Source organism: Condylostylus longicornis, unplaced genomic scaffold (genome assembly GCF_029603195.1).
Source record: "Condylostylus longicornis isolate FDR11 unplaced genomic scaffold, ASM2960319v2 ptg000010l, whole genome shotgun sequence".
Lineage (NCBI taxonomy): Eukaryota > Metazoa > Arthropoda > Insecta > Diptera > Dolichopodidae > Condylostylus > Condylostylus longicornis.
In genome coordinates this window covers 9,935,263-9,954,643 of record NW_026577979.1, presented here as the reverse complement: position 1 = coordinate 9,954,643, position 19,381 = coordinate 9,935,263, and the positions used below count along the sequence as shown (strand labels likewise).

Here is a 19,381-nt window from a genome sequence, read left to right as displayed (position 1 = left end):
TAAATATATATACATATGTACAACATATTATTATTCTTATAAATAAATTCTGATAAAAACTTCCATTTTATGCTACAATTCCATCAAATTATACTTGTAAATATTATACAAATTCAACTACAAACAACACTCGTATAAAATATAATAAGTCTATTATTCAACTCTAATATTATGCACCTACGTACCAGCTCGCAGATGCAATATATACATATGTACATAAATATACTCAATTTCAGTATAAAGAAGACATTATAATTTTTTTTAAAAACAATAAATTTTTATTATATACATACTATATATGTATGTGCTCGCATTTATCAAACAAAAGTATATAAAAACTAAATACATAAATGATATTGTTAACTTTATACCGTATTATCTAACCATATTTCAGATGAAAAAAAAAAACAAACACAAACTTTAATCTTGAAATCGTTATTTAAATTTTTTTTATGTTTTCTTCACCCAAGTTCTCTATATAGCTTTCCATCTCTGTTAGTTTTTTCTTTAAGACGAAGAGAATAAACGCAATTTTTGTAATTCTTTTAAACTTCTATATTATTTTTACTATTTAACATGTTTTAATTTAAAGGTATATAATATATCGTATATATACAAATTATTTTGAACATAGACTATATACTATTATACACAAAATTATTTATTTTGGATATACATACATACATTATATATCTTTGAGATCAATATCTACTTTATTTATACCTGTGTATAATATGTACATCATTATCTATAGAGGAGCAGGAATGTATATTTGTGAATTTTACATACTACTACGTGTAGTGTAAATGTGTATATATGTATATTTCCTTCAGCTCCCTACACCATTTTTCTTTATTATATATACACTTTATATGTACATAAATACATAAAATTTTGCTGTTTCTTGTTTCAAATTCTATGTAGGTTGGCATATTTAAAATTCATCACTACATTATGTTATATAAAAGCAATAATTACTTTTATTTATAAATTCATATATAGCAAACAATATAATGTGTAATTATATATGCAAACACTTTATTATGTACATATAAAATATAGCTATGTGTATATTATTTTATTTTAAATTTTCAAATTATTATTATTTGTTTCTATATTATTATTTTCAAGATTTTGTTGCTGCAACAAATAAATTCTGTCAACACAACAAGAACATAGGTATTCAAGGAATTGGAATTATTTAATGTAATCTAACAGATTTTAATATTGTTATATCAAAATTTATAAAATTATTATAAAAATGTAAATGAAATTAGAATAAAATTAGAATAGTATAAAGTTTAAAAAATCTTTTTGGTTTAATTATATATACATTCATAATATACACATATGTTTTTATTTTATATTGAAAATATATTTTACAAATAAGAAGTCTAATATAATATTCCATGTGTAGTTGAGGGAATTAACGAAAGGGTGATGAGACATAGAGCGCGTCTGGAGCAATATGTCAAGGTAGAGAGCCCTCGGCTTCTTGTTATCAGGGCGCGTTGAATCTCTTTCAATCTATATTAAAGAAAATTTGATGGTTGGCCTGAGGGAATTAGTATCAGAATACAAGGGGGAGGTTTTTGTGGTAAAACACATCGCTAACTATGGGTTGCCAGGGAATGGCATGTTAGTAGCATTCATGCTTTCCTCCTTCCTTCGATGAAAAAAAAAATATAGTGTTCTTAAATGTAAGTTCTTCTTGTTTATTTTGAAGAATTATATTATGTATACAATTACGTATATAATGTATCTTTAAATATTTTGTTTATACAATATTGTTATAGAAAACTCTTCTGCTCAATATACCATTTAAATTCATTACTAAAAATATTTAAAGTATAACTCAATGTAAACATTTACGTAGATAAGTAGTATATTATCAAGTTTGGAATTTGTACTTATCTAAGGCGTATATAAAACAATTTTTGGCTTAAATCGCAAATACATATGTATATATAAATTTAAAAAATTTGTCGTGCAAAATTTATTTTTTCAGTTAAATACACATAAGCAATCTAAACAAAAATGGGCACTGCATCTCAGTACTCTGAATTTTCATTTTAGAAGTTTGTGAAATTTTGTGTTTATTTGCGAAAATTGTGATTTTTTCTTATTTTTATTTTTATCGTATTCTATTTACTGATATCTATTAAAGAGCCCAGTCAGATAAAAGGGCAATGCAATCTATGTTGAAATCTATGTATGTACCTATTGTTGAAAAACAATAGGGTTTTCAACAATAGGTACATACATATAATTTCAAACCTTTCATATAATTTCAAATAAACCCAATATTATAATACGTTATATAAACCCAATATAAATCTTGAAATTTAAAAATTCAAAGGTTTGCAAATTTTCTTATAATTTTTAAAGTTTAGTTTCAAATTTTGCACAATACTTCAAATAATTCCAATTATATTTTTATACAATCTTAGTGTATTAAAAATTAAAATATATTACGTATCTATACAAACAATCACATGTATATAATATATACAGAATAGACCAAACGATGAAAGCGCAACTTAATTCATAATAGTTGCCCAATTAAAACAGTTATTGAAAAAGAAAAAGGTGAATTTCAGTAAAACCAACTCATTTAACAGATAAATTTTGAATTAACACGAACCAGATATTTTTACACATGTATATATATATATATATATATATATATGTGTGTGTGTGTGTATAAATAAACATACATATATACAATGTGTATAATACTTAAGTATATACGCAAGTAAAATGCTACTTGTAATAATATTATATACTTCCATCAGCATCAGAATCTAAATTATTGATACAAATTATATGGTACATACACAAACACTTACAGATGTGTATAAAGATAATAAATGAGAAATAATTTTATTTTGATTTTTATAAAACGATATACTGTTATTTCTTCATTCGAATATAATAAAAATGTTTATTTAATATTATTCTTCAAAAAAATTTTACACTTACAAAACAACTTTACCAACTCGTATTTAAAATCGAAAAACTATACATAAATACACTCATATACAAGCATACATGTATTCAATCAAACATATTTTTAGGTTTAAATACACATTGTAATTATTAATAAGAATTATAATGAAAACAACAAAAATTACAAGAAAAAGGAAACTCTCGCATAAAATTATTTCTTTACATTTTTATTTTTTTTTTTTCTTTTTCATAATATGTACGAGTATACATACTTTTATTATCTTCAATTCAGTTTTTAAATAAAAAATTATTTCTATAAGTAGGTACCAAATCAACGGTAACCGACACCATTGTAATATATAAATGCTCTAAATTTTTCGCATATATTCACATACATTCATACATACACACTTGAACATATTTTTATAACGACAAACTGTTAATATAAAAAAAAAACACATTGGCACACATATACATCCTACTATTATAAAATATTTTCTTGTGTAAAATAAACTATACTTTATAGAAAATATTATAGCCCCGCCCCAAACTCCATTAGGATTTTTCATTTATTATTATTATTAAGCAAAACAAGAAAAGGCACAAATAAAACAGAAAAGAAAGAGACGATATTACAAAAAATTAAAAACAAAAATAATAACAGAACATAATAAACACCCAGCAGAAGCAGCAGCAGCCTAGCAAATATAGTAACTTTTTATATTTTATCATTATTATTATAATTTAAAATCAACTTAAGTAACTTGCATAACACAAATTGATTCCAAAAATTAAAAAATATAATAACAAAAAGGCAACGAAAAATTACAGTTAAAAGGAAAGAAAAAATATTAAAAAAAACCGTATTTTGTCCCTATACAGCAAAAAAAAAAATAATCTTTTCTCTTTTTAAGTAAGAGAAGAAAATAAGACACCACCAAAACCCCCTTAATACCAAAAAAAAATGAGAATGAGAAACGCTCTAAACAGCATTTACCTGAGCCATTACGCTGTAAAAAGATCATTAAATACACAATTCTTCAACAAAATTCAAGGCAATATAAAAATTAAAACAAAAAAAACCTAACACAAGCAAACTTGTGTGAAAAAGAAATAAATAAACTCATTCCATTGAAATGAAAACACAAACATTGACGACAATAAAACGATGACAATAATAATTCAAATTCGGTTTTATATAAAGTATAAAAATACCCTCTCGAATATATTAAAAATAATTTAAGTCCTTATTATACTTTGCGGCGAATTGAACAGTATGACAGTAATGCAATAATAACACGACAGTAATCTCGAATTCTTTAATGAATTGCATAAGTAGTATATGTTGTTTAGATAACACTAACACTATTACTTCGAATGTATATTGCAAAGTGTGCGCGAAACCAATACATTCAAAAATAAAATAATTTTCAGAAGAAAATATTTTACATACTTTTTTCTGCATCTAAAATTAAATTCTTCTTTAATCTTATTTGACAGCATATAAATGTCCATATATCCATCTTTAAACACATACATTTATGTATACATTTATGTGTTTGTTCAGCTACAAATATGAATATATTCTTGTGGAATAAGCAATGTGCATGTTTAATAAAAGTATGTAATGTATGAGCTATAGTGTATGTATTTTAATTCAAAATATAATCTTTGGCTACTAAAATAATAAGAGAGGAGTAATATACTGTCACGACAGGATAAAGAATAAAATTTATATTAAGTGTTACAGAGTGTTAATATCATAACAGTAAGTACTTTTGAAAAATATTAAAAAGATGAGAATATAATAAAAAGAAGAATAAAGGAGATAAATTCAGATTTAGAGTAGTGTTAGTGACGATGTAAGTGTTAAATGAAGCAATTGTGGAAGCAATACTAGTAACACTGCAGTGACAGCAGTAATTTATAAGTAGCAGTAAATTATAACAAAAACAAAACTCAAAATGTTTTCATTTTTTTGTTGGTTTTCATTACTGTCTACTCGTTTACTTTTACTATTATTGTTATTATTGTTGTTCCATTTAAACTAAATCAACAAAAAATGAAAAAAGAAAACAACAAAAACAATAATCAAAAAGTTGTACTGAAACCTGACTGAAAAACTCAACTCTCGGGTCTGACTGAAATTTATTTTTTTTTTCTTCCTTTTATTTTTTTATTTTTATTGCTACCTTTTTTGAATGAGGGTTCATTAAATGATTTTGAATAGCATTTTGTCAGTGTTTAAACGACAGCGTTAAGTATCGGTTCATATTTTGTTTTTCTTATAATTTTGACAAGAATAAAAGTTAAGAATTGGTTTCTTTTTATTTGAAAAAAAAATATATAGAATTGAAAAGGAAATATTTTTAAAAAATTAAGAAAGAGATAGATATATTAACAAAAAAAACAGGTTTTCTTTCTTGTATATTACATATAAATGTTTGTATACGTATTCGTGTGTTATACTTTTAACTCTACAACACCTTAGTGAAAAATAAAGTAAAAGAGTTTAACAATAAACGGGTATTATAGTTAACAGTAGTCTGAAAATTTTAGTGAATGAACTTACTCGCTTTATAAAAAATAAAAATTAAATGATTCAACACTTACAATAATTTTAATTGTGTACTCTTTTTAAATATTTTTGCAAAATTATGACGGCATAAATTGTAATTTAGTTGTTTAAAATTTTTATATTTTAATTAAACCAAGTAATAATAAAATTATTGAATTTTACACCTGCGTTTAAATTCTGAAATTATTTTAAGCAATAATAATAAAATTAAATGAACAAAAAAAAAAATAAAAATTAATTGTGCAAAATATTATTAAAATAAAATTAAAAATATTTAATTCGGGAAAAATAAAAAAAAAAAAACTCTTAATTTATTTGAATAATAATTAAAAAAATAAAATTAATAAATAAATTTTGAATTTATCAGCAATAATAGCATTGGATTTGCGTAATAACAAAATGACCATTTCAATTAAAGATAGAACAATGGCAGTATCACAATTACCTACATCACGTTTCATGATAAGTGATATACTAGCTAATAATAATAATAACAATAATAATAATATTAATAGCAATAATAATAATCATACAGCAACTGGCGATCATAATCCGCATATTAATAATTCACTATACAACAATAATAATAATAGTCATGGTAAGTAATAGGATTAAAAAATTTTTGCTTTTTTTTTTGAATTAATTAATTTACCAATCAAGAATAATTATTATTAATTTAATTAATTGAAAATATTTTTTAAATGTTTTATTCAAGGGCAATTTTTAATATTATTTGTAATGATTTTATTAAACGAATACAAAATCACATATTAAAAAAATTTAAAAATGCCGTCGGCAAATTTTATATTACTGGTATATTTTATAATTGATTACTGATGAATGCAGATTATTTTGGAAGTGAGAGTTTTTTCTTAATTTTAACAATTTGTGATATTAAATTATAAATTAATTCGCCTTACTTTGCTAGAAAAATTACTTACATATTATGTGAATCTTATGACTCAATATTGTTGTTTGTATGAAAACAGAAAAGAATTTCTTTAGCTTTATATTAAGATTAATGAATTCGAATCAAGCTCAGTTTTTAGTGATTTCTTTTTCGAAAAATTTACTTTTGCAAAAATATTTTTTATACATTATAAAATGTAGCATACTTTTAGGTTTCATATCACATTTATTCTTTTGTTCTTGAATCAACCTCAGTTTTAAAATCTATAAGATTTTAGAAATTTGTTTTATTGTTGTAACAATTTAACAAATAGCCGGTAAAAATGTTTAATTTTGGAACTGCTTTTATTTAAAATAAATTACAGGAAATAATTATATTTTTACCCCATGTACAAATATTAGATCAGATTTTAAAATTACCTAAGACAAAAAATTGATTCGAAGAGCTATTCCTAAAGTAGTTGTTCAAAGCAATTAAAAATTGTGTGTCAATATTGTTTTAAAAGGCACTAATTACGTTCTTCAATAAAAAATTTTTATTGTTAGGTTTTTCTTTACAAAGTAAACTTGTAATTGCAAGATCTTTGCACAATACTTGAATTTATCAGGTGTATAATTTTGGAGACAGTGCTTTATACCAGGGCTTTGGGACACAATAGGTTGTAAAGACCAACGTAACAAAATGACCGTTTTGTTTTTATAGTTTAGGCTAGGGCAAAATTATATATAGATCGTCTGTGGTCGCAATACTTTTAAACCCTGAACTATGCTAACAAACTGTTCATAGATTTGTATTGGACTTATCCTGAATTTTGCATACTTATGGGTGCTTAGTTAAAAATAAGGTTATATTATATTAGTGTTGTATGCAAATTTCGTCTCAAATTTTTACCTTAATTATACATTAATTTCACAAAATATATTATGTAACTAATCATTAAATACTTAAAATAATCTTAATTTTTAATTTTACATGGCATAGTTTAAATATATATGATTTCAGTGTAATATGCAGTAACATGTAGCTATGTAACTTGTAATTAAAAATACAAACAAACTATTACAACAAATTAAAATATGGGTGTATCTTAAACCGGAATTATATATCATAAAAATTTAGAAATTAAAAACACACATATTTAATTATTTTAAATTGTACTCTTAGAATATATAGCTAAGAATTTAATTGAAATGTTCTCAATATTGAGAATAATTCATAATTTATTAAAATAATTGTAAATTAACAATTTTTATTGAATAAAATTATTGAATTTTAATTAATGTAAACAGCAAAAAATATTACAATTTTAATAAACTGAACTAAGGGAAATTAAAATGTTATTAAATTTGTAATTATTTGAAAACACAAATACATAGACATAATACTCGTATTACAAATTTAGTGAAATTTAAACTTTATTTCCAAATCACGTTTTACTAAATCACATTTTAATGTTGTAGAAATTCAAATTTTTTTTCCAACTCATTTATATTTTGATTTAAATAGTTACTGATTTAATTAAAAAAATAAAGTAATACTATAATCTTATCATAAATTGATCATGATTAATTATATTCTACCGATTTTTAACTACAAAATTTTCATATAAAAAACCGGAAACTTTTAAATTGAATGTAAAATTTTCAAAAGTAAATTTAATTTAAATTGAAATATTCGTTTGATTTCTGTATAATTTGAAGTATAAATTGGTATATATTTATATGCATTAATAAGTACATATTATAAGATTTGAGTAATCTGAAATTTCTCCATTTTCCCATTATAAAACATGTATACATCTACATAACAAAACTTGTACAGCAAGTATGTTAATGAAAAATATGTAATTAAAATATGGAATTGCATTTCATTTTGAATATTACAAATATGTAAAAACTTGTTTAATATAGTGATTGTGAATCCAATTCTTTTAAAATTGAATTTTTTTTTTTAAATTTCCAATATTAAGGGAAATTAACCGCGAAACGCCCTATATATATAGAATTACTGATTGAAATTCTTATAATTTTTTATAAGAAAACATGGATCACATTGTTACTAAATTTGAATAATATTTTTAAAATATGATAAATTTTATGGAGCATAATGCATCAAAATTCAATAAACCTTGTAAAATAGTAAGCCCATATATAGTAATATGAGATATTAGGGGTATATGTTCCCAACTTTAACAAGAACTCAAAATTATTATAACTTGCTTAATTTTTCAGTGCAATTTTAATGTTCTTAAACTTAATTCGCTTATAAAATTTATTTTGAACTGTTTCAATATTAGGCAATCGAAATTTCGTACATGTACTCCCCCGTTTTACTGTGAGAACTTTAATTATTACAAATACTTATTTAATTTGATTAAAATTCTTAATATGTTATACTCTTACCTATAATTAAGAAATAAATATTTTTTTATTATTTACCTCACATTTGAACAGAATCACAAAGATTGTAGCAATAATGTTGAACTTAGGAGATAATTTGAATTTATTTAATAAAATTCAAAAATGAATCCCTTAATAGATGCGAAAAACATATAATCTGCCTAATTCCGCTTCATCACTTGCATTTCAATTGAATCTTACATACCATTCATACCGGGCTTCTTGAAATTACAGCGTTTGTGCGGATATTTGTGAAAGCCTTAAAACAATTGAAATAATATATCAAATTTAATTATAACATAGGGCTACTATTTTTTTTTTAAATTTTATAACACAGAAATCCAAAATTAATTTCAAATGTAATTTTAATAAAATTTTTTCTTTTCTTTCAGAAGGATCCAAAACATCGTCACAAGCTGAAATGAAATTAACAAAACCAGATAATTTCAATTGGAGTCGTATATCATGTGATGATTCCGGTCATAGTGATGATGAAGATAATGATTCCTCAAATAATTTCGATCATCATAGTGAGAATAGCAATGGTAAAAAATTATTTTATTTATAATACTCTTGCTAAATTGCAAGTTAATCCCCTTAACTAAAATTTTAATCCTTCTTCAACAAAATCCTCTTTTTTTAAATAAACATATCACAACTCTAAATTAACTCTTAAAGAAAACTCTAAATTATCGAAATATTCTAAGAAATTATCATTAAAATTAATTTATTAATAAAAATGAAATTGAAATCGAAATTTTTTTTTTATAATTCCTGACCTTTATAATTTGTGTATATATAAAGCATTGTCTAATTCCAAAAAAAAAAAATGAAATCGAATCAAAAACTTCTAATTAGTTAAACGCGAACGAACATTTTTGACAAATCAGTTTTATATATATATATACATCTATATATACACAACTCATTATTTATTTGGATATATCCAATTCCATTATGAATTTATAAAAAATAGTGTTTGTTTTATTATTTTTATTTTGGTTTTCCTCGTATTTTCGATTAACCTCACCCTCATTTGTTAAAAAATCTAATTGAGGAAGACCTCACTTTAATATTAAAGAGTAAAATATCCACTATATATGTATGTAGGCTATCAAAATTAATATTAAATTAAAAAAACAAAACAAAAATTTAATAATCATTTAAAATTTAGAAACTTTAAGAAATCACGCGAATAACCTACGCTTTAAAATTTTCAATTTTTACAAATTAGCGTGAAATTTCATTCACGTTTTTTATTTCTGCTTTTGCTCCTAAGCATAGGTGTATATAAGTGCATTATGTGAGCGATTTGCTGATGAATGAATTAAATTTTTAAATATAATTCTTTATAAATTTAGGCAAACATTTTTAGAGTTCTAAAATAAAAATAAAAATCACAAATAATTTCACGTTTATCATCCGTTATCGAAATTAAGTTAAAAATTATTTTTTCTTATACAATAAAAACTTCACGTATTTAAAGTTTTCTTTTATAAAAGTCTACGTTTTATAACTTTATTTATGGTATTCCGTATAACTAAACATAAAAGCCTTTCAAAAAATTCTTCTTAAAAAACTCCAAGGTCATTTCTATACATAGAGAGTCTTCCACTTTTTTTGCATTTCTTAAAACTCAGATAGCAAGAAAAAATAACAAGATATTTGATGGTCACAATTTTCAAACTTAAGAATATCATCGTACCCGCGCGATGATTGATTGATGTGTGATTTGGGTGTTGGCTCTTTTTTTGAAATTTCGTTGCATTTTTTGTTTTATGAAAGAATCCTGGATTTTTTAACCTAAATATTCTTTTTGTTTTTATTTTATATATATTATTTCAAATTAATAATTATTATTTATTTTGAATTTCAATTTTTATTTTTCTTTTTCATTATTATTCGTTTTCATCTATACAATGCTCCTCTGTTTCTCTGATGTTGGTGTATATTAACGGGTATAGACCAAAAAGAAGATGATGATGGTAATATACAATTTGGTTCTGGTTTAACTAAGAAACAACGTAAAGCTCGTACAGCATTTACTGATCATCAATTACAATCGCTAGAGAAATCATTTGAAAGACAAAAATATTTAAGTGTTCAAGATCGTTTAGAGCTAGCAAATCAATTGAATTTAAGTGATACACAAGTGAAAACATGGTATCAAAATCGAAGGTAAGTTTTTTGTAAATTATTTTTTTTTTCCTTTTGGAAAAGAAATTATGAGAATAAACCATAAATAAGTTTTTATTATTTTGTACGTAACTGCTTATTTCAACCCTCTTATTATAATTTGAGTTGTTTTTAAAAATCAAATATAGAGAGAGAGAAAAAAAAATGAACAAAAATTTCTTTTAAACTGTTATTTGAGTAAAACAATTTTAATTAGGAAAATTATATGTTAAATTAAAAGTCCCGAAAAAATTACATGAAAAATTCCAACTTTTCATTTTCTTAATTTAAACTTCTTAAATAATTACTAACTGTTTTGTATAATTATAACCGAATTTCTACAATTCTTATTTACAGAAATGTTTTATTGCATTTTGAATTGTAAAAAATTATCAAAAATATAAAAACCAGATTTAAAATAAAATTAAATTTAATTTTCTTTAATTTACCACATATAACAAATAAATAAATTTAATTTCGATTTAAATCCTTATTTGCCGTTTTCAAAATTTTATTTTACAAAATTTGGAATAGACTTAGTTCAAAGGATTTTGAGTTTGTCTTACATGTTGGTTGAAAATATTCATATTTCAATTAATATTCATAGACTTGGAACTAGTATATAACTCCAATTTGAATATTTTACTCTATGATTTGAGTAGAAATTAAAATATTAAGAACTTACATAAATATATTAAAGTTATATTTGTATTTGTCAATAATATTTTTCTTTGAAAAATATACAAAATAACAGTGGCAAATTAAAAAAATTATTAAAAACGTATTTTCATTGTGTATCCGCCCGGTATATATCATTTAATGCAAAAATTACAAATGGCGTCAAATTTAAAAATTCAATTAAAAATAATTTAAGCACTCTGCAAATTGACATTGGCACTCATTATTCTGACAGACTTCATTTGGGTCAAATTTTTAATTTGTGACAATTACCCTAACGGTATTTATTTAAACTTTTATTTATACAATTTGTCGATGAAACTCACATGAAAACAAAAAAAAAACCAAATTACTGCACAAATAAAAAAATATCATTTCAATTATGATTAAAATACCTGTAAGCTGCTTTAAGAAACCATAACAAAGGAAGAAAAAGAAACTCAACTGAAGAAACTTTAAAAGTTTTGCTATCATTTGCATTTACCTTTTCTAAAAACGAATCTTACGCAGCTAAAAAAAAATTTTTTTTTATCTGTTTGATTCGCATTTATTCAAAATATCATCACGGCTACTGAATTTCACATGAATCTTTTTTTTTTATTTACGAATTCGTTTTTAATTTAGTTGCTATTACATTTGTTGTATAACCTTTCATATAGTGTGTTTCCAAGAGTAAGTTCGAAGAGTTCATCAGTTTTTTTATTAAATTAAACTTCTTATTAGGTACGAGTACGAGTATATTTAGAAAATTTAGTTGTGATGCAGCAGGAAAACACTTAAAAACTGTATATAGTTTTAAATATATTGATTTGTTCATTGTTGATAATATGGTGTTCCACATAAGGAATAAGTACCGTTGTTCAAAACACTAACTTGTAAAATGTATATTTTATATTTTTAACTACACTGCTCTCTTTAAAAGACCATTTGAAAGGTGTAGTGAAGCACGTTCATTCCAGTAACTGTGCGCAATATAAAATTTTGCTCTTAAAAAACATAAGTAATATAGCAATGACACACTAAAAATGTTATTTCTATGCCAAACTCATTAAATTACGACAAATACTAAAACCAAGCGGAAAGTAAAATTTTGAACACCATACAATATGTACTTAAGTATTTTTTCTGAGTGTACGCAAACTAAGTATGTATAACTAAAATTATTGATTAAGCTACCAGAAATACACAAAAATTAACATCTACATATTTATATATTAATGTATGTGTGTTTGTATTGAAAGATATTGATTACGAACGCGATATGGATATTTTAATATTTTGGAAAAAAAAGAATTAAAAATAAATACAAAAAACAAAAATTATAATAATGCAGTACGAATGGATATACAATTGAAAATTGTACAATTGTAGAAATGCAATAAAAGAAACTCAAATCATGTTGTATAAAAAAAAAAGAAGCAGTTCAAATTTACATTGCCTTGTACATAAAATATTCACTTGTAATTGTACGTATAGATTGATGCTTGTATAAAAGATGATCGCAGAGAATTGACATAAATTTTTCTTTTTTGATTCGTATTATTTCTCGTATATTTTTGCTCCTTTCGCTTCCTTTTATTATTTTTGTTGATTTGCCTTTCAACATTCTATATAGCCTCAAGATTTTAGGTTTCTATCTTTGATTTGAAAAAATCAAAAATAAAAAAAAATGCGTGATGCAAAGTCATTACATAATAAAGAGTGCAGGGTACAGAAAGAAGAGCCTAAAGTAAAACAAATCAGTAAAGTGAAAAGAAACAAATACAAAATTTTATTCCGATAAAAAGTTAAAAATTTTATAAAAAGATTTCCTTTTCGGAAACAAAACAACTTAACATATAGGTTAAAATATTTAAGAAAAGAACTAAAAAAAAATGAAACAGGATTTTTATTGTTATAATATATATATATATATATATATATATATATATATATATATATATATATATATATATATGTTATATATGACTTTAATATTTTAATAGAGCGAAACGGAGACCTCGATGAACAAACAATAATTGTAAAACGATTTTCATACATACACACATACACATATTGTTACATAATTACATACAAAATGCTTATTATTTGGCGTTTGTTTGACGTTTTCATTTTTGTTTTTTAAACTGTAACTGGATTGAATCAGAATCAGACATAATTATGTTGATTTAAGTGATCTCCTCTTGTCAATTTTTCTTATTTTTCTTGTTTTTCTTCTTTTATACTCATAAATCGTTTTATGATCTTGATTTTTTTTTAATTTTTCTTTTCTAAAATATTTTGAATATTATTTTTATATATTTTTATATGGATTTAAATGATATATTAAAGAAAATCTGAAAATATTATTTATAAAGATTTACATACTTATATAAGTTTGTGTAAATATGAAAACGCGTATACAATTTGATTATGAAAACAGAAACGGTATACCAGTTATTATTTAAAAATTTTTTTTTTCCAAAAAAAATATATGTAAAATTTTATAACTGTGAGTAAAAGAAGAAAATATATAAAAACTTGTAATTATTTTCGGTTCACTTAATTTTTTATTAATTGATCTTGCCTGCTATAGGATAATATGTAGAGAATAGATCTTTTACTACAATTACTATTAATTATATTTTAGCTTTTTTACACTAGTCTTGATATTGAAAGCTTTGTACATTACTTTTCTGGAAAAGGAAATAATAAATTTTTTTTTTGGAAATTCGACTTTAAGAAATTGGACCTCTACGATCTTTTATGCTTCAGTTATATTCTCTCTAGAATTGCTATAAAGCTTCAATTACATGTTATGGATTTTGTTTTCTTAAAATTTCAGAATTATGCATTGTCCGTTAAGATTTTAACATTCGTAGAGAAAATTTAAATATGAGTTGAGAAATTTCGTAAATTACAAAATGAAAATTCTGAAATTAATTTCCTACCTTTAGCCATTTATCCTATTTATACATTTATCCTATCATATTACAATACCAACCTATAGGTACTGTAATATTTGATAATCTATAATATTAACATAGTAAATCCAAAATTTAAATCAGAATTTAGTCATAAAATTCATTTAATCGCAACCTTGCACAAAATAATAATCATATGTAAAGTTACAAGCTTATACACTGTGTAGATGTATAGACTATGGTTCAAAATAATTATTTTGCATGCTGATTACAAAATATTTAATCAATATTTACAAAATTATATAGTTATTACATTAAAGTTTAAGCTACCAATATAAGAAAAAAATTTTAAATAGAGGTCATTGTCATATTATATTCTTGTATAGGTGTAATTTATTAAGCACCTATATAATTTTTAAATTATTTAAGTGATAGATTTATGTTTATAATTGTACCTAGATATACTCGTATTTGCAGAACAAAATATTTTCTTATTAACAAGTCCAAGTAAATTTACGATAAAACATTAATAACTCAATCAAAGTCTGAACTAATATAGAAAAAAAATATTAACAACCACACACTAAATACAATTTCCAATTATAAATTAAAAGTTTTAAAAACCATTAAAAATTTTTAACATGTTGTTATTTTTTATTTTTTAATATTAAAAATTTATACTAGAAAATTTTTATAATGGCGCGCGGAAATATAAAAATTTTTTAATTTTTTTTTTTAATTTTTTTAAAGTTCAACACAAATTATTTTTTGTATTTGCTATTTAATATTTTCACATTGTTCATAGTTAAAGGTTTTTATGAAAAGGAGAACGAAACTTACAAATTTACAATTTATTTTCTTTAATACTTTTCATTCAAAATCTTTAAGTTCAAGTTGATTTTCACTTCAAACAGTATGATCAACGCTAAAGTATTCAAATTATCGAATTCGAATTAAGTAATAAAGTTTTTACCTTTACTATAAATTAACTCAATTTTTGATTCTCTTCAAATTAGTACGGAAATTAGTTTAATGCAAGTGCAAGACAAAAATAGAAAATCCAGTAAAAAATTTTTAATAAGTTAAGCACAAAACTCAGTTTTTTATGACAAAAATATAACATGTTTGATACAACATGTTTGATACAACATGCCTGATACAACATGTTTGATACAACATGCACGTTGTATGTTGGACTCATAAAATGAAATATGAACTTAATCCCTTAGAAAATATAAATTTAAAATCAGTCTATAAATCTCGCCCATTTTCATTTTTTAAAAATTTTTAAATTCTTATTCAATTCCTCCTTAATTTTTAGCTTCCAATGTTTGATTCCGGGTTCTTTCTTAACTCAATTGTTAAATTATATTACTCCCGCTAATATATTGTAAACTTTGACTGAATTCTATAATAGTTTTCCTATTAGCTTTCATAAAACAAATCTGCACCTATATGTATAAATTATAAATAAATTTTTTTTCCTACGAGAATTTCGGTCATTCAGATTTTGATTTCATTTCATTTTCGTATAAATTTTTTTTATTTCATTTTCAGTTTTTTATTTTTTAAATTGTCATTGCTTGATGAAGGCTAATTATATGGCGGAATATTATATTGTATATTTCCTTTTAGTTTCTCTCTTATTTTGTTGTTCCTAGCATTTAAAAAAAAAAAAAAGAATCCAAAAAATTAGCGTTGTTCTTTAAAAAATTTTGTAAAGGAAGTTGTTATATTTATAGATTGGTAGTCCTAATATGCCGTCAGTATTTTGATTTCTTGATAAATGATCAAATATAAATTTGAACTTTTAAATTTGATTCCATCTCTTATAATGTTATATAATAAAAATATGTTTGCATATATAACATGTTAAATTTCTACTAACTATACACAGTTTTGAAGCATAAGAATACGAATCAATTATGAAATGATAATGAAAATATTTTCATGTATTTAACTTGTATGTATAAAATTTTTAATTTTAAGTACATCTTTACGAAAGAAGTTATAATGATAACTTCGATGAATTTAAATTTTCATTTTTAAAAAAATTAACATACCTTTAGGGGATTTTATTTTTTTTAAATTGTTTTATAAAATAATTTGTTCAAATCTATAAAAGGCATACGTTTTTATTTGAAAATTTAATTTGATAATTATGGGGGCAAGACATTCTTTTTAAAGTGTTTTTAAATTCAACTCAGTATTTTTTTTTTATTTCAATTTTCTTAATGCTTTTTTAATAAAATTTTAAAAACTTTCAATTAAAATTTATATTTACCTTATTATTTCAGAACAAAATGGAAACGTCAAACTGCTGTTGGTTTAGAATTATTAACAGAAGCAAGTAATTATGCAGCTTTTCAACGATTATATGGTAATCCACCATATATTGGTGGTTGGCCATATCCAACACCATCAGCAGCCGGTGTACCATCACCAGTTGATTTATATTATAGACAGATGGCAGCAGCAGCAGCATTTCAAACACCATTACCATATGGATTATATTCAGCTGCAGCAGCAGCAACAGCACCAAAAGAATATCATCGATCACCAGGATCATTGAGTAGTGAAATAAGTGCAAATACAGCAACAACATTATCAGGTAGTGGTACACCTGGTACATTTTTACCATTGCCAACAACAAATCCTTTAACATCATTAAGTAATTTTTATTCAAGTCATCCATCAATAAATTCTCCTGGTTCAGTAATATCAGCATCTAGTGGTAGTCTTGTTGGTGGTACATCAAATCGTAATCCAAATGAATTAAATAATAATGGTCCATCTAGTTTATATAATAATAGCAGTTTAACAGTAAACAGGCAACAACAACAACAAACACATTCACAAACAACAAGCTATCCAATTGGAAGATCGCCAAATTTAAATCCAGCTAGCAGTAGCCCACCTATCAGTAAATCGGATACCTGTGAAACATCAAGCGAAAGTGATGATGAAACAATTAATGTTTAAAAGCATTCTTTAAATTGATAATTTAAAAATACAAAAAAAAATGGATAAATTAAATTAATAAAATAGTTTCTAAGTTAATTAAACAAAAGAAATAAGATTGAATAATTGTAATAATTTCAAAAATAAGATAAATAAGAAGTGTATGTAAGCTATTATTTAAATATATACATATTATATATATATATTCATTTATTAAATGTTTACGTTTTTATTAACAAAAAATATTTTAATAAAACTCTTAACTGTGCTTTAATTTAATTATAAAATAATTTTTTATATATTAAAAAAAGGAAAGAAAAAATCATTATTATTTTTTTTATTATAATTTTTAAAGAGAATGAATTTTTATTTTAAATTTAATTATGTTTTTATTTTATTTTTTAAATGTTAGTTTAATTTATAATTTAGTTAATGTATGAAAAGCAAAACAAAAAAAAATAAATTAAAAAATAAATAGTAAAAGTAAAAATAAGATTAGATAAAAAATTATTAAGAAAAATAAAAATGGCATTTAAAACAAAAAAAAATTCTTTTCTTTTTCCATTAGGAGCTTTACAACAGCATTAGAACAGCCGTCCTTAATGGTGCAAATAAAAGACCTGTCGATAAGGTTTAAACTATTTGTGATTTGCTAAAATTCTTTTATTGTTACCTTTTCAAAATTACTATCACATTGAAATTACTTTTAAAATTACTAGCTCTTTAATATAAAAAAAAAATGAAATGTGCACAACAATAGGGTTTTCTTGGAAAATTCGCATTAAAGATATATAGTTCCAAAGGTAATTTTCCAGTTTTCAAGTAAAATGAGGTAGGCGAATGAGCTGTCAAGTCTGTCGAATGAAAATTTTGTGTGACAAGCATAACGATTGAAACCAAAACCAAAATAATACATAATATGTTTTTTTTATTTGATATCATAGCATTTATAGTGATACAATAGAAAAATCTAAACTATCTGTAAAGTAAGTAATATAACATTCTGCAATTATGAAGTTCTGCAAATTATTGTAAAAAATATTGATTGCTCAATTTTAATTTAAGCGTGATTTAATTCGAGCATTTAATTAAAATAATGGAGAACAACCCCGACATTGCTAAATAAAGAGGAAAATTCAATTGTTTTTGCAAAAAAACAAAAACAATGTACATATGTGCGGCATTAACCTTATTATTTTCAGTAGGTTTTTTGATGTCTTACGGTAACAACATTTTGGATCTAGCGAATGAAAGCATTCGCCGATCATAATTTAAAATGTCATTCGATTCGCCCAGTTCATTCAACTCGCCAAGCCATTCGTTTCGCCGAACATAATAAGGGTACTAATAAAATCTTTTTCATTTCTCTAATATTTAAGGCGTTCTTTTTAAGGCCTTATTTACGGTCTTGTTTTTTAAAAACCAGTGTGCAAAATAACACTCACTTTCAATTTCTTGTTTTTTTAATTAATGCTATATGTTATTTTTCTAATACAGGACTACTCTCTGTAAATATCAGTAAAAATTTTTGAAATATTAGCTAAACTTTTAATTTTCCAAATCATTGTTAAATTTTTGGAGTCGGAATGGAAACAAAATTTTTTTTGTATATTTTCAATTGAAAATTTTATTGGGAAGATATAGGATAACAATGGTATTCTCTTTTTATATGGTCGGTGAGGGAAAAGCTGAAGTGTAGAACGAACTAGTCATATGTATGTATTATTTGTCACAATTACACTAAAATATATACTTGAATGTATAGATATTTATGAGCGTAATTTACTATTAATGGTGGTTATATATTATGTGACAAGCATAAATTTAC

The 19,381-nt window shown here is 23.4% G+C and overlaps 1 protein-coding gene across 1 annotated transcript; it reads left to right on the top strand.

Moving 5' to 3' along the window:
• The first annotated feature begins 5,755 nt into the window (after positions 1–5,755).
• LOC129619062 (homeobox protein B-H2-like) lies at positions 5,756–17,877 on the top strand. Its single transcript, XM_055534140.1, has 4 exons — positions 5,756–6,125; positions 9,229–9,381; positions 10,801–11,014; positions 16,890–17,877. Exons 1-4 carry the CDS (start codon positions 5,927–5,929, stop codon positions 17,572–17,574), a joined length of 1,251 nt encoding a protein of 416 aa, XP_055390115.1. The 5' UTR covers positions 5,756–5,926; the 3' UTR covers positions 17,575–17,877.
• Positions 17,878–19,381: the final 1,504 nt, after the last annotated feature.